At 42.8% G+C, this 25,093-nt stretch overlaps 1 protein-coding gene across 3 annotated transcripts in view; it reads right to left on the bottom strand.

Annotated features, from left to right (window-relative positions):
• KCNN2 (potassium calcium-activated channel subfamily N member 2) overlaps positions 1-25,093 on the bottom strand; it is a 197,798-nt gene that overhangs the window by 29,162 nt on the left and 143,543 nt on the right. For all 3 annotated transcript variants that reach the window (XM_075067159.1, XM_075067160.1, XM_075067161.1), the window contains one exon: positions 1,327-1,468. In XM_075067159.1, coding sequence (XP_074923260.1) covers positions 1,327-1,468 — 142 coding nt within the window. The remainder of the gene's footprint in view (positions 1-1,326; positions 1,469-25,093) is intronic.

The following is a 25,093-nucleotide window of genomic DNA, read 5'->3' as shown; positions in this document are numbered from 1 at the left end:
CTTATTATCTCAACCACTCTAAGTCAATGACAAGAAATCTATCATAAGTAAAAGAACAATTGGCATAAAGTCTCCAAGCCTTCCAGAGTGCATTAGTCTACTTCACATTTTAGAAAAAGTATATATCATTCTATAAAAAGAAAAAGGAATTATTTTCAGATGAATGTATTTGCCAGAATATCTGTACAGAAAAGACAACTTTTTTAGAAAACAACCTTTAGTTATCATTAGGTATGAGCCAAGATCCCAATACCTGTTTAATGAAAGGCAGGTGTTCAAGCTGTATTTTTTTTGTGTGTGAACACAAGAATAGAAAGTTATTAAAATAACAGAAAAATATAACTACAGTATATGAAGTTGGGTTACTACTGGTGCTGACTTGGGGCCAGCTTACATTACATTTAATGGGCGCTTTCATGAATAAGAATTGCAGGGTCAAGCCCTTTATTACTAACATTCTGCCGTGAAATAAGATCAAATGAAATACATGTAACTGTCGTTTGTTGCTCTATCCACTATTTGGCTTTAACCAAATATCACTGTCAGTTATAGTGCATTAGCCAAATATTAAAATTAGACATTAGGTACAACCCTAGTAATATAGTATAATATAGTAACAAATACCACATTAGCATTGCATTTATGGTAGACATATTATATAAACCTACTTAAAAGCAATTATATATATATGTGGACTACCTTAGAAAACTCATGCACAGTAAAACATGCTATGGGAGACTAGCCACAGTAGCTTTTCTATGTATTTAAATAACTTAAAAATTTTAAGAAACGGGTATAGGATTATAGTTTTGCTATTATTACTGATCTACTTACATATGGCCATACACAAAGCAAGATCCATAAGTGTTGTCGTTATATCGTAACCTTTAGAAACAGGCTTTATTGACACTCTGATTCTCAGAATAACAGCAGCTTAGATTCGGTTTCTCCATGTTTTATACTAAAACTCTGCATTTACCTATAGACAGGGCCGCCCGGGGGGGGGGGGGGGAGTGGGGCAATTGGCCCCAGGGCCCACAGGGGCCCCCACGAGAATATAGTATTCTATGGTATTGCAACTTTTTTTTTTTATGGAAGGGGCCCCTGAAATTGCTTTGCCCCAGGCCCCCTGAATCTTCTGGGCGGCCCTGCCTATAGAAGGCGAATGCTCTCAGTTACCGCCAGAATGAAAGATCTAGGGAGTGGCCCAAAGAAACCCATGTATTGTACGAACTATTGATAAGCATTTTATATCACCACCAAGAAGTTAGACTTGATTTAACTGAATATATGAGAAAGTTAGTGAAGAAAATCAGTCACACTTACCATTATTCCAGTAAGTAAACAGACTCCTTTCCCACAGTATGTATTAGGTACCATGTCACCATATCCAATGGATAGGAAAGTTATTGAAATCAACCACATAGCTCCAAGGAAGTTGCTAGTAACATCCTGTTGATCGTGGTACCTAGAAGATCGAAACATATCAATTACTCTATCATAAATACTTCTATTAAATTTCTGTGCTTTGAGAGGTAGCTTTCACTAGCTAGTATCTCAGCTGTTCCTTCTCAAAGATGTAATGCTATTTTTATTTATGTATTTTTTGTGTGTTTTGTTTCTGGAGATGAGCAGTTGTTATATAAAACTCAGACACAACTAGGGTGATCAGATGTCCCAATTTTATAGGGACAGTCCCAATTTTTGGGTCTTTTTCTTATATAGGCTCCTATTACCCCCACCCCCATCCCGATTTTTCACACTTGCTGTCAGGTCACCCTAGACACAACAACAAAAATCAGCTGGTACAACAGCAGAGGTATTTATCGGTGCTATTTAGTTGATACACTTTTATTATTATCTAATGTGGTGGAAGCCTTTGACTGAAGAATCTCCTCTCCCCCCCTCCCCCAATCACTTCATTAAGGCGCAAATTCTCCACCTCCACAAGTGCTGAAGCCTACTGTGCAGTGGAACCAGCACAATCTGCTGCCTATACGGAAGTAGCAGCGGGTCTCTGCAGGTGGTGGTGGAGGTATGGGTGGGCTGAGGGCAGGGCACACTGTTCATCTCCTCAGCAGCCAGCCTGAGGATAGCCTTTGAAGCAGAGGTTCATTATTAAACTGACATATGGACACTGAATTAAACTGAAACAGTCTGGCACCTTCATTCTACTTCACTGCACTCAATAGATGTAAGTCTGCTGTCCTGCACTGCATTTCTATTGGACCATGAAAGGTTCATGTTAAAAAAGTAAATATTCCTTTTTGTTAAAATCCAGTACTTACTATACACTGATTTTTGGGGATGTGCATTTTTGTTAAAATAATCTAGAACAACACAACTAATCCCCCCCCCCCCGCCAAAGAGAACAGTCTCAGAGAAAGGTTAAACAATACAGTGGTCCTTATATTATATTTGGACTCAAACAGCTGTGAATCCAGTGGGACCTGCTTTAGGATCAAAACTTGTGGCCAACACAGTCTGAATGAAATGAATGCTCACCAGTAAAGCTTGTGGCAATTAGGGCAAGTGGACATCTTGTCTCCCAGGCACAGAGCAACACAGAGACCCTCCGCGTCAGGGTAACTCCACAGCTGCCAGGCTGCCATACATGAATGATTTAGGCTGTCGTGTTGCCCTCCCCATGGTGTAGCCCGAGCCACTGTCCTCACCAGGCACAAGGACCACTTGTGGAGCTATGCTCCATGAGATGCAGGAGCACGCTGTCTCCTGCCACAAAAGCAATTTCCTTAGCTGTGCTTCCTTAAGAGTCTCCTATGCTTGCAGAGATGGGCTAGGATTGCAAAGGGAATGCATCAAAAGCTCTCTCCTTCACAGAGTACACACCTTCACTACACAGCTATTTCAGAGATGCAAGGGTGCACATTTTTAACAGCACAATTATCTATGGTAATTTTCCAGTTTCACTTGAGAGGTGTATCTTAATTAGTAAGGTCCTTTAGATGAAATATTCATTAAAGATGTCTGCATCTATATTTAGCAGCATACCACTTCAAGGACCTGTTCAAATGTTTTTATCTTGTTAGCTCGCAGCAACAAGCTGACTGATCTCTGGGATTTCCCACTCTGGTTATTTAAGCCTTTGATTTAGCAAGGAACACAAGAACATGCTTAACAGTGCTGCCAACTCTTGTGATTTTACTATGAGTCTCATGATATTTGGTGTTTTCATTAAAGCCCCTCAAGCAATGTGGTTAAAAACACCTCATACAATGAGATAACAGCTTTCATAAAACAAAGAAAAGTTCCCAGCCTTAATGACTGCAGAAAACACATTTGGAAATGTGACCCCTAATGCTCAAAAACCAGAAGGCAAAACAAAGAAAACCCAAAATGCATTAAATTTTATAATCTCATGATTTTTAAGCCAGCTTCATAACTTCTGTAGTCATGACTTCTGTAGTCATGTTTTTGAATCCCTGGGGTTAGTAATCTAGCTTTAAATATGTGCTTAACACCCACTGATTTTAATGAGACTACTTATGTTCTTAAAATTAAGCACATGCTTAAGTACTTTGCTGAATCATGACCTGTATGTATTTATTTATTGGATCAGGTTCTAAGGACTTAGTCCTGCACCCAGAAAGTCAGTAGGAATTTTTCTGACTTCAGTGGGAGCAGGTGCAGGCCCCATGTCTATATTTAAGATGTTGCATGAACTGTACATATGATCACCTACAAAGTGAATCCAGCTATATTAAAAATGGAAGAAGCAAAGAGCATTTTCTGCATACTAGAAATTGCAACATTGCATTTACAAGCATGACAACTGCAAAAGGACAGATGAGACATTAAATCAGTTCAGTTTGAAATATCTGTTTTTTACCTTTCAGGCTTGTTTTAAATGCATTTTTAGTTATGCCAGACCCAGAGACATAAAGCCCCTATTTAGCCACAGAACAAGTACAATGTGGATAGTGGCAGTTCAAACCTTCCCACAGCATTCTACCAACATACCTCAAATCTGTCATAGAGAACTTCTAAGAGTGAGAGGGCAGAAAGGCTCAGCAAAGAGACAACGGACAGAACCCATCACCGAGGGAGGCAGTTGGATTGGTGATTATTGTGGTGAGGATACCTGCCTATTAGCAGCTGGAACCAACTTACCAAGATCACCAACTCACTGCAGGAAGGCTACTGAACAGCCATCAGCTGGCAATAGCATTTGCTCAGTATCTACCTGGGATGGATTTTGAATGGCAACCTAGATGTTAAAGACTCCATAATCCAACTGCTATCCATTCCTTCTATGTCTGAAATCTCTACCACATGACAGTGCAGTCACCAGTGAGCAGTTCAGATGAGATCATATCAAAAGTTTAATAAAACTGTAGCAATACAAAAGACAATGGTTAGATAAAATTGCCTTAATGCAGTTTTGTATAGCAGATTTTGTATAGGTTATCATTACAGCTAAAAGCTGGGTCATTTCAGAAAGTGTTGGTGTCACTAGGCATAAATCTAGGTAACTCGGGAAAATGGAAGACCACGAGTGTCGATAAAGCCCTCCTGCTCATTGTTCCTCCATGTTTAACACTTTGCGTAACCTAGTGTAACCTAATGTGTTAATAGCTGTAAAATGTAATGTCAGCAGTTAGTTTTCTGATTGTAACAGCCAGTTCCCTGCTGTAATACACTGGAGCTAAATTGAAGCAAGTTTCAAGGCCACTCTTAGATACAGCATACATGTCTCTGCAGCAGAAAGGGGAGAGGGAGGGGGAAGACAAAGAAGTGTGTGAGAAGAGAATGCTGTAGCCGGACAGAAAAGGGAGGGGAAACGGGGGATTGCTAGTCAGCAAGAAAAGTTCTCATGGGATATAAAGGAACAGACTGCTTGTTTTAGCTGTGCTTGATTTGAGGCGTCAGTCTCCCTGCACTGCTTTGACATCTCAAATAAACTTGGTTTGCTTCTCCACCCTGGTGTGTTTATTGGCGCAGCACACCGGGCGACGGACCTCCCCGCTGTTGCTTGGCCTCAGGCACTTTGTGCCGGCAACAAAAGCATGTGCAGTAAAACTGTGTCCGACTCAGATTGTTCTTATATAAGAATGGAAGTGTGCAGACATACTCTATAAACTTTTTACCTACAAAAATAAGTGGCCACATTACAAAACACTTAGCTTTAAAAATGACCAAGTTAAACCCTGGGACAGTACTTAGCCTCTGTTTCAGTGTAGTAAATGCCCGTTCACATTCAAGTGTCCATTCAAGCGCATCCTTGGAGGGGTGTTAATTCCTGAACTAGAGGCTCAGCCAGTGCACCCACTCCCATTCGCATGTCACATACACCTGTGTAAAATAAGGGGCGGAGATAACTATATGGCTTTACCATGGGACCATTGTTCCATCCTGGAGGATGGGTTTTGTGTATAGGAAACCTGAAGTCAGAACAAGCCTTATATCAAATGTTGGGACCTGACTTAATGGTGCATGTCATGTTTGATTTAATGGATGATATAGCACTGGGGAAGGACTCCACTATCTGGTGTGGATTTGGGTGGTTAACTTTGGCAGGCAAGCCTGGCTTAAACATCTCGTTCTTCCTATTGTGTTAAGCCTTTTAGAAGAAATTTTATGAAAGAAGTGGTAAGGCAATTACCGTAATTCAGTGAATAAAAGGCTTTGCTATTGTGGAAACAAAGATTCCATGGGGATGGATTACTGTTGTGTTCTCGCAATGGTATTGGGACATTATTATTTTTATTGTAAATATTATGTATTGTTTCATTCTGTTCTCAAAATCATAGTTAATTGTTGATAAAGTTAATTATTGCTCCTAATAAATACAAGGAAGTGGTGTTAGTGGGGTCTAAGAATTGTTCTTAGCCCCAAAACCAAATGGGGGAGCTGAAGGGTATGCTTGTGTTCATTTTTGATAAAATGTGGTTTGCAGGGTGCTTATGCATAGGGAAGCATGCTGTGGCTCACCAGCCTAGGAACATTCTAGCGAAGGCCAGGGGGAGGAGGGTAAGCTCAGCATGTGGACTGGAGAACTATGAGCATGTGATAAACAAACCCATATATGGGTCTGTTTAACTCTGATTGGTTAGAGGTTCATGTTATGTCATTTGTTATGTAACTTGTTACGTAAGTGCCATGTGCTATAAAATAGCAAGGGGAGGGGTTCCTTGCTGGAGGGACTCTGCCTGATTTTTTGTACCAGGGGCTCTCCTTTTGTGCACATATTGAATAAAGCTTTGTTGAATTGAATCAAATCACATCGAATTGAATTGCATCGCATCTAAGTCCCTTGATTCTACCCAGCATCAGACTCACTGGGAATCACAAAATCCCAACAAACAGCAGTGCTCTTTTTCTAACATGGCTCAAATCAATATCATGACTCAAAATTATTTTCCTTCATTATTGCATTTGTATTGTAACTGCTATGTCTGCTTTTAGCAGCACATATTTACCACCCAGTAATTCTGCCTTGACAACTGATTACATTCATCTTAAAAAGGATGAGTAAAAAGAAACAAAATGTAAGCTTTAGCTTAACCAATGACATATTACTTCACTCTTAGTAGCTTTGTTTCAGTTTAGCCTACTTCACCTGACAGTTGATTGACAAATTTCACATTCCTTGATTTTGCTTTCCTAGACAATCCAAGCAAAAAACTATTGTGGGCTCAACTGAGATGACCATCCCTTTTGCCAGGGGGAAATAGAATAGACTGTTCGTACAGTAATAATAAAAATAAGTAAAAAATCTTAGCTTGAAATACCTTGCCAAACCAAGTATGGTTTTGTTAAATCTTAAAGCTCTTAGACCTGTAACAGGTGAAAGTGTGTTCAGCCCATTAAATCAGAAACTTGTCAAGGCTCAGATAAGACACTGATTTATTTAACTAGCTATTAAAGTTCTCCCACTATATTAAATCTTTTTGGCTGTTAAGTGCCTTTTCAGCTCTAGTTAGACAGTAGGCATAGGCAGGTTCCCCCTGCCTTTTAATACAGTGGTGATCACAGATAGGTCTTTATTTTTCTACCATTTAAAAAGCAAAATCAGCTGCGCTTAAAATAACATACACCATGACTCAAAGTTGGCTTCTGTGAAGTCAATGGGAAAAACTTCTGTCAATGGGCTTTGGAGGGGAGAGATGGTTTCAAGCAGGTGATGTTCGATTTCCTTCTCTCTTTCCCTCTGACATCTTTGCTGGCCTCCTACAAACATTTACGAACAAAAGCAACATTTTTCTTGCAACACAAATAATTTCACAAATACACCAGGTGCTAAGGCAGATGTCTGGAAACCACAAACACAGATGCAAAAATACAGCAAATTATAAATGAAGCTAAAGATAAAAGGTATAGGCAAATGGTCTTTTCTGAAGGTACTTAGGTAAAAATGTTGCAAATAACTATAATTTCTCTCTTTTTAAATTAAGTATTTATTCATTTTAAAGAATGTTTATAAAGGTAATGATTAGCTTGTACGTAAGAGAAATAAAGCCCACTGCCATGGTTTTCAAAAGTGCTGAGCACCTGCAGCTTCCAGTGATTTCAAAATCTATCCAGAGTCCTGAAACTTCTGAAGTTCTTTCCATTGTTTATAAAGGAGTCTGTCAAGAGCTGTCATTTCAGCTAAATTATTATACCAGTACTCAGCCTTCCGACACAAACAGTTCTACCTTTGCAAGAGAAACCATTTGACTTCATGTGTAGCCTAAAGGAACCAGAGTTTCTAAGAGTTTGGACAACTCAATTTTAACTCTGGCCAGTCCTAATATGGAAGTTCCAGATGTTACAGGATTATTCATATCTAAAATAAAACTGGTTCTGGCACAGACATCCTTCTCCAAACTCTTCATAGGATGGCAGTCTAAGAGCACAAATACTAATGAATTATAGACTTTGCTGTACCACCAGCATCTCTGCCTGCCTTAAATAAATGTGAAGTGGTCCTGTTCATTAAGGAGCATCTCCTGTTGAACTAACATTAACTGTAGGTCAGCTGAAGACTGTTGAATATTAGTGACAAATATTATTCCATTAAAAGGCAGTTAAGTGCATCCCTTAGGGAAGCTAGTTTATCAAGGCTTATTGCTGTTTCCTTCACCAGGAAAGAATATACTGTAACAGAAGGGCTAACATATCTACCATTTCCTTAAGGAGTTTTAACATATAGTGATTCTAGAACACTAAGACCAAATTGGTGTTCTAAAACATGCTTTTAACTGGAGATGCTGCCAAGAGCATTCTTGAGATAGTATGGGGGCAGATCCTTGATTAGAATGTAGCTATGACAATTTACAGCGGCTTATGATCTACCCTTGCATGTCTTGGAGGGCCTTAAATATGCCTGCTTGAATTAACTGGGACAGAGTTCGAACTCCCTACAGAAGCACTACAGCTCTGCTCAGAAGACTAACTAAATGTTGATAATCTTACACAATTATCATGTATTAAAGCCAATGATGAACATCAAAGCCCTCTCCTGGGCCTCCTATGTGAAACTGATGTCCAATCATCCACAACATCCCTATTCAGGAATAGTGGTATTTTACTTCACTACCATATTCAGTCATTTTAAATAACCACTGCTACTACTGTACTTTCTCTAGCAAACATTTACAAATATTTATATGCACACAAACAATAACAGAACTGCAGTCTCAGCTGACTTTGAGCTGAACAATGACAGCACACAAAATTCAATCTGTCATTTAGTGCAGCACATAAACTGGAATGTATTTCAGATATACATGAATTGTTTATCTTGGTTTTACAGCACCATTTTTTATTGATTTAACCAAACATACACAGTGTAACCCCTCATCAGCAATAGGAAGAACTCATAAGATCACTCTTGAATGATTGTTTTTGAGGAATAATTGGGTTTTGATGACACAAATACTAAGTTAGATACCCCAATAAATCCATCTGTTAATTCTCTATAGGTAGATAATATTTGCATAATCCAGTGTAAATTGTTTTGCTTAATGAAAGACACACCTTCTACAAACATACAAGAAAAATCCACAGACTTTTATTTAGTGCTGAAGAAATATTCTTGAGTACCAAAAACTGACCTGAAAACTTCACCAGAGTAAAACAGGCTTTTCCGCATGCCCACAAACTAAACAACCCTAGAAAACAATAGAATAATATCCACAAGCGGTGGTATGCACAACTAGGAGCTGTTCTAAGGACACTGCTGACCTCACTCTTTGGAGGCAACAGGATCTAGGGAAAGGCCTGTCTCTCACAGAGGTACCACCTCCTCTGTGTGCTCCACACATCCCATAGTAAAGACATCTGCTCACTCATCTCTATTATGCCCATTCCCCTGAGAACCCCCTCCCCAATTACTACACACACTCCACCAAGATATTGGACTACTCCTGTTGTGAAACAATTCCCAAGTACCATCTTCCCAATGAGGCAAGAACATGAGACATCCAACCACTAAAAAGGCTCTGCTAATTGCTAATGCACCTCTGCCCCCAATATGCAAGCTCCAGGTGTGTGCTCTGCTCCCCAAAAGACTCAAGATCTTTAACATTCCTTAGGAGGAGGAAGTGAAAAATATCATTAGCTTATTGAGGACCAACTTTGAAGAAACTAAACAGGTTTTTACAATAGCTCAAACCTTCCCCTCTGTCTCACTGAGGCAATCCACTTCTCCCAATTCATCCCCGCCTTTCCACCCACACACCTCCTTTATGAAGAGGAGAAATGGGGCTCTCTGAGCCCAGACAACTTTTCTGAACAGTTTGAAGGATAGTGATGTAACCGGAGTGCTTTTGCAGAGCACCTATCAGCAGTTCTGCTGCTTCACAGCAGAGACAAAAGTTATGGTGAACTCAAACACACAAATGAAATGGTATGTTTAATATTTTTGCTGTGTCAAAATGTAATGAGTGTCCTCTTTTCACACTTCACATATAATGCTAAATCAAAATTTGGACTAGGTTTGTTCATGCAGCTCTTTTTCTGACCTTGAAAGCACTGGGGAAAGGCACCTCCTTTGCCTCACCATGCTCAGCACTTTCCCTTCTGGAGTAAATCAGTCCCAGTCCAGAGAGTTTTTATTCCTCCCTCAGATTTTATTTTTCAATATTTTACAAGCTGGGCCTCAGTGCTGACCCAAGCAGTACTCTTCAGCCAAACAAACAAACAAAAATTCATAACACAAAAAGAGAATCTCTCTCCCTGGCCCCTCTCTGGGGTGCTGCCTTGTTATGCTAGCTCTAGGATTCCAGTTCTTCTCCAAACAGGCAGGTACCTTAGTAACTTCCCTTATAGGGAGGAAAGCAGCCTTCCAGCCAGGAGAAACCTTTTCTCCCTGAGGTACCTTATCTCACTTCCCTCTCTCTCACCACACAGATAGCCCTTAATTGGACTCAGGTGTCCCTAGCTGACCTGGACTAACCTCTTTTCAGCTCAAGGGGGAAAGACCTTTACCATTCTAAAGCTCATATACTGCCTTCCACCACTCTCTTACAGCTGTCCAGCCTGACCTTGTCACAGCACATAATGAGCTTGTCCCCCCTAATTTAACAACATTCCTACAACTACTGAACCCTCTTTGTTGATTTCAACTAGATTCAGATAACTCAGATGAAATCCTGGCTCTAATGAAGTAACTACCAAAATTCCCCCAGATTTCAATATCACTAGGATTTCACCCCTCATTTTTGATAGAGCATCAGCAAATCAGCCTTTTAAAAATGTTTTTCTGCCCTAAAATATATTTGCACTCAAATACTTCTGAAATGTTTATTTGTATGTTGTCTTGGATTCAAGTTTTTGGCTCTTAATTTTGAATAAAGCTTCATTTTTTAGTTTGATTTTATACATTGAAAGACATTGCACATTCATTCATTAAAACAACTAATGAAATTAAAGCTAATACAATTAAACAAGAATTTATTTTAACTTCTTAAACATTCTAAAGTGTGATAATGATTCAGTATGTTGATATTTGTGACTGAAACTTAGTTAACATTGGTTAACAAGAGCCAAAGTAAGCTTCCTACAAAATATTTTCTGACTGTCCAGACAGCTAAAACTTTCCTCCAGACTTTCTTTATATCCCATATTGACTTCTTCAACATCTCTCTCTCTCTCTAACATTTTGCCATGAAAACTTTTATGACCAGTACGTGGCCAATCATAAGCCATTCAGCTTACTTGTTCATTGTTCTTCTTTCCCATACCCCAAGGCTGTTTCCGCTAAACTCTTTGGAACAAGGATGGTGCTTCCTTTATGTTTGGAAACCACGTACCTTATTTTGGTCGGTGCTGGAAACAATTCGTAATGATAATAAAAATAAGTTTAGTCTTGAGGAATTAAAATAATATGCCATAAAGATTTGTATTAGACTTGGAAATGTTAATTAAAAATGCCAGTGTAACACCATAGTTGTAACCAATGGCCACAATCCTGTTGACTTCAACAGAAAGTTTTGCAAGCATAAGACCCATGGGACTGTGTCGGGTGTGAGAAATAATAAGGATCACTACATTTCAAAGAAGAGGAAATGGAATGAGAAAATATGTTAGAATACATGAAGAAAATAAAAAGAAAAAATATGTATGGAGAGGAATCTACTCATTGCTAAACTTACATTAAAATATGGATGCAGAGGACAGAATGACAAACTGTAGAAGAAAATTAAAATCTGATTTCAAGGAATGTCATAAATTTATTCTCTATAGCTTGAGTTGTTTGTACTACAGATTTTTCAAAACAGCAAAGAGAGCTGCTACAGTATAATTCTGAGTTCATTAAAACAGTGGTAGGCAGCAATATAAAACAAACAGAATTGTATTTAGTCACCGTCTGTGCCTCAGATTACACATTTATACAATAAATCTCAGATAAACCATAATTCTATTACAATATGTAAACATATACAGTGTTCAGACCTTGTGCATTACTGTATACTCTATTGGCTAATTTACCCAAGGATTAATGCCTACAGGTACGTGAAGGGGAAAATATTATTTAAAGACAGGCTACCTTAGTAATGTTAAAAAATTATATAAGAATCTGTGAGATTTCAAGGTTCTGAAGAGCTCTCTAGAATATTTTAAATGTTCAGGCTTCTGTTACAAACCATTTGAAAGTCCCATTTCAAAAAAATATATTGTACGAAATTTGGAAAAAGGAATTTATATCACCTGCATTTACTAAGAATGAGCCAATGAAGCTGAAAAGAAATTAAAAATGGATAAAAGGATATTCTGTGACACAATGCATAATTAACCTATAGAATTTATTGCCACTAGATGTCATTGAGGACAAGAGATAAATTGTTTTGAATCATGTTAGACAGTTATATGTATAATGAGAACATCCAGTTACATTAGTGAGATAAAAAATGCACAAGTAATAAAAATCTTGATGTTTCATGGCATAAAGCAACCACTAACTGTCAGGGATTAGGAGGAAATTTTGCCTATAGGCAAATTTAATGGATCTGTTAATCTCTCCATGTTTCATAGCTGATTTAGCAGAATTAATGTTAAGAATGAATTCTAGTATTACACACGCCCTGTAGCTTTCAAAGCAGATGAAACCAGCTTCAGGATAACACCTCGAATCAGGACAATCATCCTGACAAAGCATAATCCTTAAAAACCAGCTTTGTGGATAGACAACCTGTGAGATAGGGATGCTTATAGAGAATTATAAGATGAAAAAGTTGCATGGGCAAACAGGAACTGAAACAGTTTAGGCATAGCACTAAATATAGTGCTACATGATTGTGGGACCAGACCGTGGTGAAAACCCCTATCCTCTCATTTACATGGATATAAATCCTGAGCAAGTGAGAAAGAATCAGGCCCTCTAAACAGGAGTCAATTTAAACAAAAGCATGCAAGAAAATAAATGAGAATTTTCATTTAAAAATACATATACTAACTCTCTCATTCTCTTATTCAGAAATTATAGGTTGGACTGGGTAATGAAAGACTTTATCAAAATGCACATACACAAAAGGGGCAATAAGGTTGTATAGGCAGCCTTAATTCTCGCATCTCCTCATATCTGAGTGATTTACTTTCCAGGCTTAATAATGTTCTTTTAGGTGAGAGAGAGAGAGAGAGAGAGAGAGAGAGAGAGAGAGAGAATTATATACCGGTACATACAGAAAAATGTGGCACTTCTGCACCATAGTTGTAGTTGAGCAGGCATAATTTGTTAAAAAATTTGCCAATTAAGTATTGGATTAAAAACAGAATCTATTTATTTGCAAAATGTGCTTCAAATTTCACAAAGTTTTTTGAACAATATATTAATCTAATATGTCTCATCTTGAATATCAGTCTTTCAAGAGTCCCTTAATGGATTCCATTGTTAATCAGTCAGCATATTCACTTGCAAGCAATATAACTCCTTCCTATTTCTTTTTCCTTGCATCTGCATGTTCTCCCTTGGTGGTATTCTGCTTATTTATATACAAATCCCCTTTTTAAAAGACAAGTTTCAAATATAAAAATCAAAAATCAATTCAGGTCACAAAGAAAACTCTTTTTGTCACTCAACCTAACTTACTTCAATCTCAAGCCAGACCAGAAAAAAGTATTAACGTACATTCACTTTAAAACCAAACCCACTGGTGATATTTTTTCCTGACATAAAACTGTAAAGGGAAAGCTTACCCTACCTTGTCAAGCCATATGGAGGAGAGGAATCATGCAGCTGAGCGATGGAAGCAGGACCAAACGAATTCTGAGGAGAGGGCTGCTGGGTGAGGAAAGTGAGACGGTGGAAGCATGTGACTAGAGAACCAGGCAGAGGAAAAGACGGGCCAGTGAACGGAGAAAAATAGAACTCAGGAACAGGTTTGCGAGTTGGAAAATGAAGAAGGGCGCACAGCAGGTGGTCGCTGAAGGAGAGAGGGCAAGGAAAAAGAGACGAGCAGCTAGTCCTGCAGAAGGGAGGGGAGGAGTCAATGGAGGCACACCAAGTATGAGCCCTAGGAGGATTGCAAGGGCGAATACGAATCGAGAGGACTTGCGGCCAGCTGGTGTGGGGGATAGACCGGAGAATCACACACGTCGCCAGGAAAAGGCAAGTCTACCGTGATTGGAGACTCTTTACTGAGAAGAATAGACAGGCCTGTAAACTAGAGACCTGATCGGGAGAACAGAAGGGGTGTGCTGTCTGCCGGGCTAAGATACAGGATGTGGACCTGAGGCTGAAAAGGATCCTAGCGGGAGCGGGAAAGAATCCGTTGATTGTCCTTTCATGTGGGAACGAATGATACGGCTAGTTACTCGCTGGACTGTATCAAGGAGGACTATGCCAGACTGGGGAAGACGCTCAAGGAAATCGAGGCTCAGGTGATCTTCAGTGGGATTCTGCCGGTTCCTAGAGCGGGGCGACGAAGGGAGACAAGATTATGATGATTAACAGATGGCTCAGGCAGTGGTGCTATAAGGAGGGCTTTGGGATGTACGGTCATTGGGAAGCGTTTACGGACAGACGACTGTTCGCTCGGATGGACTTCATTGTAAGTAAGGAGGGAAATAGACTTCTAGGATGGAGGCTCGCCGACCTCATTAAGAGAGCTTTAAACTAGGAAGTTGGGGGAGATGGTTGGGAGATGTTCAGGAGATCTCCACCCGGAAATTTAACCTGGAGAGGGAAGTAAACAAAGTGAGAGGGGATACCCTTGTGGACCGAAGAATTGACCCAAGGAGGAAAAGCGGAGTAGAAAACTAGACTAACGGGTGATGCTGGTGGTAGAAGGTCTGTGCACGACGGGGTAAGAATGTCACTGACGCCAAACGCCAAAAATTAAAAATGTCTGTACACTAATGCGAGGAGCCTAGGTAACAAGATGGAGGAACTGGAGCTACTGGTGCAGGAAGTGAAACCGGATATTATAGGGATAACAGAAAACCTGGTGGAATAGTACTCATGACTGGAGTACAGGTATTGAAGGCTATGTGCTGTTTAGAAAAGACAGGAAGAAAGGCAAAGGTGGTGGAGTAGCCTTGTACATCAATGATGAGGTTAACTGTAATGAAATAAGAAGTGATGGAATGGATAAGACAGAGTCTGTCTGGGCAAAAATCACACTGGGTAAAAAAGCTACTAGAGCTTCCCCTGAGATAGTGCTTGGGGTGTGCTACAGACCGCCGGGATCTGATTTGGATATGGATAGAGACCTCTTTAATGTCTTTAATGAAGTAAACACAAAGGGAAATGTGTGATCATGGGAGACTTCAACTTCCGGATATAGACTGGAGGACAGTGCTTGCAAGAATAATAGGGGTCAGATTTTTCTGGATGTGATAGCGGATGGATTTCTTTCATCAAGTAGTTGAAGTACCTACGAGAGGGGGATGCCATTTTAGATTTGGTTTTGGTGAGCAGTGAGGACCTCGTAGAAGAAATGGTGGTAGGGACAACCTTGGTTCGAGTGATCATGAGCTGATTCAGTTCAAACTAGATGGAAGGATAAACAAACGTAGATCTGGGATTAGGGTTTTCGACTTCTCGAGGGCTAATTTTAAAGAGTTAAGGAAATTAGTTAGGGAAGTGGATTGGACGGAGGAACTTGTGGATTTAAATGCGGAGGAGGCCTGGAATTACTTTAAGTCGCAGCTGCGGAAACTGTCGAAAGCCTGCATCCCAAGAAAGGGGAAAAAAACCATGGGCAGGAGTTGTAGGCCAAGCTGGATGAGCAAGCAACTCAGAGAGGGGATTAGGAAAAAAGCAGAAAGCTTACAGGGAGTGGAAGAAAGGCGGATTAGCAGGGAAGCTACCTTAGTGAGGTCAGAACATGTAGGGATAAAAGTGAGGAAGGCTAAAAGCCATGTAGAAACTGGACCTTGCAAAGGGAATCAAAACCAATAGTAAAAGGTCTACAGCCACATAAATAAGAAGAAAACAAAGAAAGAAGAAGTGGGCCGCTATACACTGAGGATGGAATGGAGGTTAAGGATAACCTAGGCATGGCCCAATATCTAAATAAGTACTTTGCCTCAGTCTTTAATAAGACTAGTGAGGAGTTTAGGGATGATGGAGGGATGATAAACGGGAATGTGGATATGGAGGTGGATATTACCGCATCTGAGGTAGAGGCCAAACTTGAACAGCTTAATGGGACAAAATCGGAGGGCCCGGACAATCTCCATCCGAGGATATTAAAGGAACTGGCGCATGAAATTGCGAGCCCGTTAGCGAGAATTTTTAAGCAATCGGTAAACTCGGGGGTTGTACCGTACGACTGGAGAATTGCTAACGTAGTTCCTATTTTAAGAAAGGGAAAAAAGTGATCCGGGTAATTATAGGCCTGTTAGCTTGACGTCTGTAGTATGTAAGGTCTTGGAAAAAATTTTAAGGGAGAAAGTAGTTAAGGACATTGAGGTCAATGGTAATTGGGACGAATTGCAACATGGATTTACTAAAGGTAGATCGTGCCAAACCAACCTGATCTCCTTCTTTGAGAAGGTGACAGATTACTTAGACAAAGGAAATGCGGTAGATCTAATTTACCTCGATTTCAGTAAGGCGTTTGACACACGGTTCCGCATGGGGAACTGTTAGTTAAATTGGAAAAGATGGGGATGAATATGAAAGTTGTAAGGTGGATAAGGAACTGGTTAAAGGGGAGACTCCAGCGGGTCGTACTGAAGGGTGAACTGTCAGGCTGGAAGGAGGTTACTAGTGGAGTCCCTCAAGGATCGGTTTTGGGACCGATCTTATTTAACCTTTTTTATTACTGACCTTGGCACAAAGAGCGGGAATGTGCTAATAAAGTTTGCGGATGACACAAAGCTGGGGGGTATTGCTAACACGGAGAAGGACCGGGATACTATTCAGGAAGATCTGGACCACCTTGTAAACTGGAGTAATAGTAATAGGATGAAATATAATAGTGAAAAGTGCAAGGTCATGCACTTAGGGATTAATAATAAGAATTTAGATATACGTTGGGGACGCATCAGTTGGAAGCACAGAGGAGGAGAAGGACCTTGGGGTATTGGTTGATAGCAGGATGACTATGAGCCGCCAATGTGATATGGCTGTTAAAAAAGCAAATGCGGTTTTAGGATGCATCAGGCGAGGTATTTCCAGCAAGGATAAGGAGGAGGTGTTAGTACCGTTATATAAGGCGCTGGTGAGACCCCACCTGGAATATTGTGTGCAGTTCTGGTGTCCCATGTTTAAGAAGGATGAATTCAAACTGGAACAGGTTCAGAGACGGGCTACTAGGATGATCCGAGGAATGGAAAACTGCCTTATGAAAGGAGACTCAAAGAGCTTGGCTTGTTTAGCCTGGCCAAAAGAAGGCTCCGGGGGGATATGCTTGCTCTATATAAATATATCAGGGGATTAACGTTAGGAGGGAGAGGATTATTTAAGCTTAGTACTAATGTAGGCACAAGGACAAATGGGTACAAACTGGATATTAGGAAGTTTAGACTTGAAATTAGACGAAGGTTTCTAACCATTAGGGGAGTGAAGTTCTGGGATTAAATTTTACAACTGTAAGCTTCTACTTTATTGCTGACTGGAATGGCATACATGAACTTTGCTGTTATATGAAGAACAAGGGATTAAAAAATAATGCATAATGAATGATGACATTGTTAACTTAGTTCATGAGCAGAAAACACTGGAGACTCATAGACTCGTAGCGTCAAAGGACAATATGATCATCTGTCTGACCTCCTGCACAAGGCAGGCCCACAGAACCCTACCCATCCTTTTATAACAACCCCTAACCCATGCACTGAGTTATTGACGTCCTCAAACTTGTGGTTTGAGACCTCAATGTGCAGAGAATCCACAGCAAGCGACCCTGCCCACGCTCAGGAGGCGAAAAACCTCAGGGCCTCTGCCAATCCGCTTGGAGGAAAATGTCCTTCCTGACCCAAATATGGCTATCAAGCTAAACCCTGAGCATGTGGGCAAGACTCACCAGCTAGCACCCAAGAAAGATTCTCTGCAGTAGTACTCAGTTCCCATCCATCTTAACAGCTACAATACTTCAGAATAAAAACAGTTTTACTAGGGTGAGCGGATTTTCAAATGAAAAGTATATAGAATAGGGAGGGAAGACAGACAATCTTATTTCCTTCAAAATTCACTGATAAACTACTACTATTACCCAAAATATCTTAACTACATAGTACAGTGTTAATAACCGTTTGACATAACCCTATATATGAAGAACCTTTTAAGTAACTTTGGGCCTCATCCAAAGCCCCTGAGAGTCAATAGAAAGGTTCCTGTTGATTTCCATGGGCTTTGGATCAGGCCCATGTCTCATGCTACGTTACTAGGACATTTCATTATTCAAAACAATTACTGCATCGATCATCATTTGGGGTTTTTTTAACCATTTTTAAAGGGAAAGGTTTTATTTATTTTTATGCTTCAACAATTCATTCGTTTGGAAACTAGACAGGTTTTCCTGAATATTTGTAAGCTATTTAGAAAGATGAACACTGTTTACTTGCAAGACATCTGAAAGTTGTGCCAGATTTCATCAACAGTCTGCCACTGATGTGGGGGTGACAATTAGTACATGTAATTTCATGGAATGTAAGAAAGTATAACACACAGCTATTACATACTGTAATTCAGGAAACAAAGCAAACAAAACACGTTTGTAAGATAAATATTCTTTATATTTTTATATGAAACTCTTTAGCATGTAACTGCAAACACATTTTAAAATTGCTTTCTCTTTCTCAAATCTTTATCACCTATCACCACTACAGACAGACTTGTAAAATATTTGTAAGATGACTGGATCTCATATTCAGCTGTTCAACAAGAACATGTGGTTGTCCTAGCAGTTTTGCAGCCAGACATAATTGTCAATGTACAATCTTCCCAAAGTGCAGTCTGGGGCTCAATTGCCTGTGCTATGCAAGTGGAAAAAAATTAAAAGAATATTGGGCTGAGAGAACAAATCTCTCATTTCTTTTGCTGGTCTCTAGTGCTTACTAGAAAACAGAGAGAAGGACACTTTCCGTTTTCATCTTCAGTTCCAACATACAATCCCGGGATGTATTGATGGGTAAATGGAAGTCAGCAGGTGGTAATTAAATTCCACTAGTCCAGAAAAGGTTGTTCAAGCTGCCAGATACCAGGATTTTTCCTAACCTTTCACGGAATAGTGAAATATAAATAGTATATTTAATTAAATAAATATACTATTCCTTAGTATATATATAATAATATGGACATTACTTTTCAGGAGATTAGGAAATTTTTCTCCTTCTTTACAGACAAATCAAAAGTCTATGCTTTCTTTGTCAAGACTACTATACTGTTCTATGCCTAGCAGCTTAGCAACTGGAAGCACTTCTATGACTGTATAGCATAGAGTAAAATGAAAAGCACTTCCATCATAGGTGTTGAAGAACAAACGCTGCAATGGGAGAAATACTGTACTTTCGTCTTGCTATCAACAAACATAACTTACTTGTACTATCTATATTGATAGTAATATAAGAATATCATGCTTAGTTTATTGCACATCTCCAATATCAGATTTGAAGCCAGAAGTATTACTCAGCCAGACACATTTGATAAAAAGGAATGCACCTCAAGTGATTTTCACAATTTCATGTATTAGGGTTTTATACTGTCACCAATCACCATAGTATCTGGGCTAGTGGACTTCATGGAATCTCTGGCTCTTCTCCCTTTTCACAGTAAAAAAAGACGGTTACTCACCTTTGTAGCTGTTGTTCTTCGAGATGTGTTGCTCATATCCATTCCAGTCAGATGTGTGCACGCCGCGTGCACGTTCGTCGGAGAAACTTTTACCCTAGCAACACTCGGCGGGTCGGCTGGGCGCCCCCTGGAGTGGCGCCGCTATGGCACCGAATATATACCCCAGCTGACCCGGCCACCCTTCAGTTCCTTCTTGCCGGCTACTCCGACAGTGGGGAAGGAGGGTGGGTTTGGAATGGATATGAGCAACATATCTCGAAGATCAACAGTTACAAAGGTGAGTAACCGTCTTTTCTTCTTCGAGTGATTGCTCATATCCATTCCAGTCAGGTGATTCCCACGCCTTACCTAGGCAAGGGGTCGAGTGAGATTGGCCGTATGCAGGACCGCGCACCAAAGCTGCTGCATCATCTCTGGATTGCTGGACCAGCACATTAGTGCGGTGTGAAGTGTGGACCGAATGACCAGGTCGCAGCCGACGGCATATCTCCGGATGGGCACATGCCAGGAAGCGGTCCTGAAGGAAGCTTGAACCCTGGTAGAATGCGCCGTGAGTGGCGGAGGGAACATGAGCCAGGTCTAGCACGTGGGGATGCATGCTTGTCCACCCAGGAGGAATTCTCTGGGAGGAGATGGCAGGACCTTCATCCGTTCCGCAACTGCCAACGAACAGCTGGGGGACTTCTGGAAGGTTTCGTCTTCAATATAGAAAAGCGAGAGCTCTACGCACATCTAGGAGTTGTAGCTGCCTGCGGTCCCGTCCGAGAAGAGAGGGGCCTTCGAAAGAAGACGGAGAAGGTCTGGTTGGTATGAAGCAGAGCACTACCTTAGGAGGAACCCGGATGGGGTCGCGGCTCACCTTGTCCTTATGAAAGACAGTGTATGGTGGCGTCCACAGTGAGCGCTCTCACTCAGAGACCCGCCTGGCGAGTAAATGGCCACAGAAGACTGCTCTTCCACGACAGGTAAAAAGAGAGCAAGTCGCTAGTGCTCAAAAGGGCGTTGGCAATTAGCCTGTCAGGACAAATTGAGATCCAGGTAGGTGGCAGGGCACGGTGAGGGGACAGAGGCGCTCTAGGCCTTGATGAACCGAGAGACCAACGGGTGGGGAGAACACGGCATGATCACCTTCGCCTGGATGGAAGGATACACCCTAAGTGCACTTCAGAAGGGATGTCGCCAGGCCCTGCTGCCTTAAAAGTACCAGAGGTAGTCTAGGCAGTGGGAATCGAGCCTCGAGGGAGTAACGTCCTGTGTCCTGCACCAGCCAGAGAAGCGTTTCCACTTGGCAATCCGTAGAAGCCAGTTTGGAAGGCCTTCCTGCTGCTGAGGAAATATTCTGCACCGGAGTGGAACAGCATAACTCCACGTGTGTTTAGCCATGCAGGAGGCCACGCCCGTGAGGTGGAGAGCTTGCAGACTGGGTGGCCGAAGCCTGCGTGGTCTGCATGAATCAGGTCCGGAAGGAGAGGGAGAGACTGGAGTGGCCATGGACGGTCCAGCAGGGGTGGTGTACCAGTGCTTGTCGGCCAAGCAGGCGCAATCAGGATTATATGCGCCTTGTCCTAGCGGAGCTATCAACAGGACGCTGTGGTACCAGAGAAACGGAGAAGGCAATATACAAGTGGTGCCCCCATGGCAGGAGGAATGCGTCTGTGACGCCAACAGTATTAGACATGAAGAGAAGGATGTGAATGACCCCGGCCCACATCCTGGGTGCGCCTTAATTGGGGCCATTTTAGTTCTTGCTTGCAAGCTGGGCACACCCGGTGCTTATCATCAGGAAACTGGCCCTTCCTCCATCCTCCCTGTACTTTCACACAGACGCCCTGTTGCAAGCTGGCAGTGTTTGTGAGTCTCCTTTTCCTCTGCTGTTTCTCAACAAGAACTGCTGTGTTTTACAGCTGAAGCTGTTTTTGCACTTGCCTTTTCTGTTTATGCTCGTGAATGGAAGAATTTGTAAGAAATCTTGATTGTGCTGCATATTTGGCGCATGTGTAATCTCAGACTAATAAAAGAGGCGTGAATCAAAAGAGCAGTTTTCACCTCCTCGTTTATGCCTACTGAGTATACTTTACGGCCTAGTAGGTCCATCCGCCTAGCCTCCTTGGACTTTGGGGCAGGTGCCTGCTGGCCATGGCGCTCCCTCTCATTGACTGACTGGACCACCAATGAAGAGGGGGGAGGCTGTACATACAAGTACTCGTACCCCCGAGAAGGTACCATGTACTTTCTCTCAACCCCCTTTGCCGTCGGTGGAATGGAGGCTGGAGACTGCCAGAGAGTGTCGGCAGTGGCCTGGATAGTTTTAATAAATGGCAGCGCCACTCGGGTGGGGGCATCCATGGTCAGGATGCTCACTACAGGGTCCTCCACTTCCGGGACTTCCTCCACTGGGAGGTTGATATTGAGTGCCACCCTGCGAAGGAGGTCCTGATGCGCCCTGAGGTCTATTGGTGGAGGCCCTGAAGAAGAGGTCCACGCCACAGCCTTCTCCGGGGAGGAGGAGGATGATACCCCGGGAATGAGAGGGTCCTGGATGGCCCCTTGCTCCTGGGGTGGTTCCTGCTCCAGCTGTCCCGGGGAATCCGGAGGATGGGCCGCGTTGCTCTTCTGACTCCGCCGCGGGGGGGTGGGAAATGGTGGCCTCTGGTGCCCGATGTTCTGAGGCAGAAGAGCGGGTCTGGACTAGGGGAGTGCCCTGGGCTTGATGGTACGCCCAGGGTGTCCAAAAGGACCACTGTTGAGACCCTATGTCCTGAGGACGTGTGTCCTGAAAGACCTCCGTGGGCACCTCTGTATCACGGTCCCGGTCGTAGTAGCTGTCCGCCTGGGAGGATACGGACGTCTGCCTGGGAGGATACGGACATCTGCCTGGACGGCCATGGGGGAGCAGAAAACTCAGGAGCTGCGGTGCCAACGGACCTCGCACCCCAGGACCATGGGGAGCGGTGCCAGTACCCAGAGCGGTATCTAGAGCGAGACCAGGACCTGCGACCGGGCCGGTGCCGGGAGGTCGACCGTGATCTCGAGTCTCTATGGCGTGATCTGCTCCGGGAGGAACGGTGCCTGGGTCGGTGCCGGGAGCTGGAGCGGTACCGGGAGTAGCGGGATGAGGCGCGAGATATCGATCGGTGCCGTGAGGCTGATCGATGCCGGGAGCTCGACCGGTGCCGTGGAGATCGGTGCCGGGAGCTCGACCGGTGCCGTGGAGAGGATCGGTGCCGGGACTGAGAGCGGTGCCGAGAGTAGGAGCGACGTCCCGACCTGGAGCGTCTGCGGGATCGAGACCGAGAGCGGTGCCGTTCCACTACACTGACGGGCGACGGTCTAGCCAGGGCCGGCTTGCCCATGGAAGGTGGTACCCGCACCGGCAGTGCCGGGGGTGGGGGTGGTGCCGACTCGGTCATGGCGATCAAGTCTCTCGCCGCAGAGAACGTCTCTGGAGTAGATGGCAAAGTAAGCTCTACCACGGCAGGTGCCGGGGAGCTGTCAGGCACTGGACTCGATGGCCGTCGCAGGGCTGGAGTCGACAGCGCAGTTTAGGCGGTGCCGCGGCAGGTGTTGGTGCCGGGCGGTCCGACCGAGGCGCAGTCTCTGGCTGCGACGCAGGCGTTGTCAAGCCCGTCTGAGCCTTCACCGTCTTCGACCTCGGGGAGAGGGAGCGGTGCGAGGTCGATTTCGGTGCCAGCTGTGGTCGGTACCGGGAGTCCTTAGGCGTACCGGCGGAGCCTGGTGCCATAGGGGTGCCTTTGCTTACCGGCTGGCTCGAACTCAATGCCGAAGGCGAAGGCGCTAGTGCTGCTTCCATGAGGAGCTGCCTTAACCTAATGTCCCACTCCTTCTTAGTTCTAGGCTTAAAACCCTTGCAAATTGAGCACTTAGAAGATAAGTGCGATTCCCCAAGGCACTTCAAACAGGAGTCGTGGGGCTCTCCTGTTGGCATTGGCCTGTGACAGGCCGAGCACTGCTTGAAACCCGGTGAGCCAGGCATGAGCTCCGGCTCCGGGTGCGGGGACGGGGCTACTCCCCGAACCCCGCTACAATTACTAACTAACAAACTATGACTATGAACTATAAGTGAATCTAACTAACTATATATACAAGAACAATTAATAACAACTATGAATACAACAACTAGAGGAAGAAGAGCTACGAGTAGCTAGGGAAAGGTGGAGGTCAGCTAAGCCGCACTCCACTGTTCCAATGACCAACACGGGAGGTAAGAAGGAACTAAAGGGTGGCCGGGTCGGCTGGGGTATATATTCGGCGCCATAGCGGCGCCACTCCAGGGGGCGCCCAGCCGACCTGCCGAGTGTTGCTAGGGTAAAAGTTTCTCCGACGAACATGCATGCGGCGCGCGCACACCTGACTGGAATGGATATGAGCAATCACTCGAAGAAGAACCTCTGCTTAGGGTAGAGTCTGGGATGTTTTGGTTCGGTTGGTCGGTCAATTTCTTTGTTTGATAGTTTCAAGTCTGTCTGATATGCTTCAGGGAAGTGCAGATAGAAAGGGTGTCAATGTAGTAAGTGTCATTTTTGTTGTGGTGAAAATGCTTTATCAAAAAGGAAGATTATGCAGTGTTTTCTGAAGATGGCCAAACACTGCATTCACACAATCACCTCTGGAAGTTTGTTCATAGCCAGATTGACCAAAAAACCTTGTTGTTTCAACCTTCATGCACTTCATTCTAGGCTTTGTGATCTCATATATATATTGAAGAGAAAGGACAATATAGGACAGTATTATGGATCCCTGAGGGACTCCATATGTGAGTTTCTTCAGAAAGGAAAGCAATTACGTATCACCCTTCTCTGAGGACTACTGGAGAGGAACAATTGGACAGAGCCATTGTAGTGCTGTGCCCTCTATTTCTGCTATGTCACGTGAGCAGGTTAGCAGTACCTTATGCTCTACTAACTGAATAGCTTCAAAGAAGTCCACCAGTATGCGTGTGGAAAGCTTGTCTAATGTTTATTGTTGGCAATTTCCTTGTAAACTAATACTGATTTTCCATACAATATTTGTGTGAGGCAACGCAAATGACTTGGCATTTAAATTGGCCATTTAGATCCTGATTCTATAAAGCACTTAAACATAAGCTTAGCTGTTTTGTTCAACTGGATCCTTAATAAAAGATTAAATAAAAGGGACTTGGTAGTTGTGGGAGCGCTCAGGGGTTTGATAACAGGACACTGAGCTTTTCATTGCTGAAGTTACTGGTTTGAATTCAAAACAGACATTTGTCAACTGCACGCAGTTCAGCCTATGTGATATGGATCCACATCATAAAAACTATCAATACGATTAGTACTAAATGGCAACAAGGCAGGCAGCCTGAGCAGAGAGGTCAAATATCAAATGAGCATGGAGACTAATTTGCAGTACTTTCTTACCCCCAAG

This window comes from Chelonoidis abingdonii, chromosome 6 (assembly GCF_003597395.2).
Source record: "Chelonoidis abingdonii isolate Lonesome George chromosome 6, CheloAbing_2.0, whole genome shotgun sequence".
Classification (NCBI taxonomy): domain Eukaryota; kingdom Metazoa; phylum Chordata; order Testudines; family Testudinidae; genus Chelonoidis; species Chelonoidis abingdonii.
Note: the sequence above shows the minus strand (reverse complement) of the source record. Positions and strands in the feature narration are given on the sequence as shown.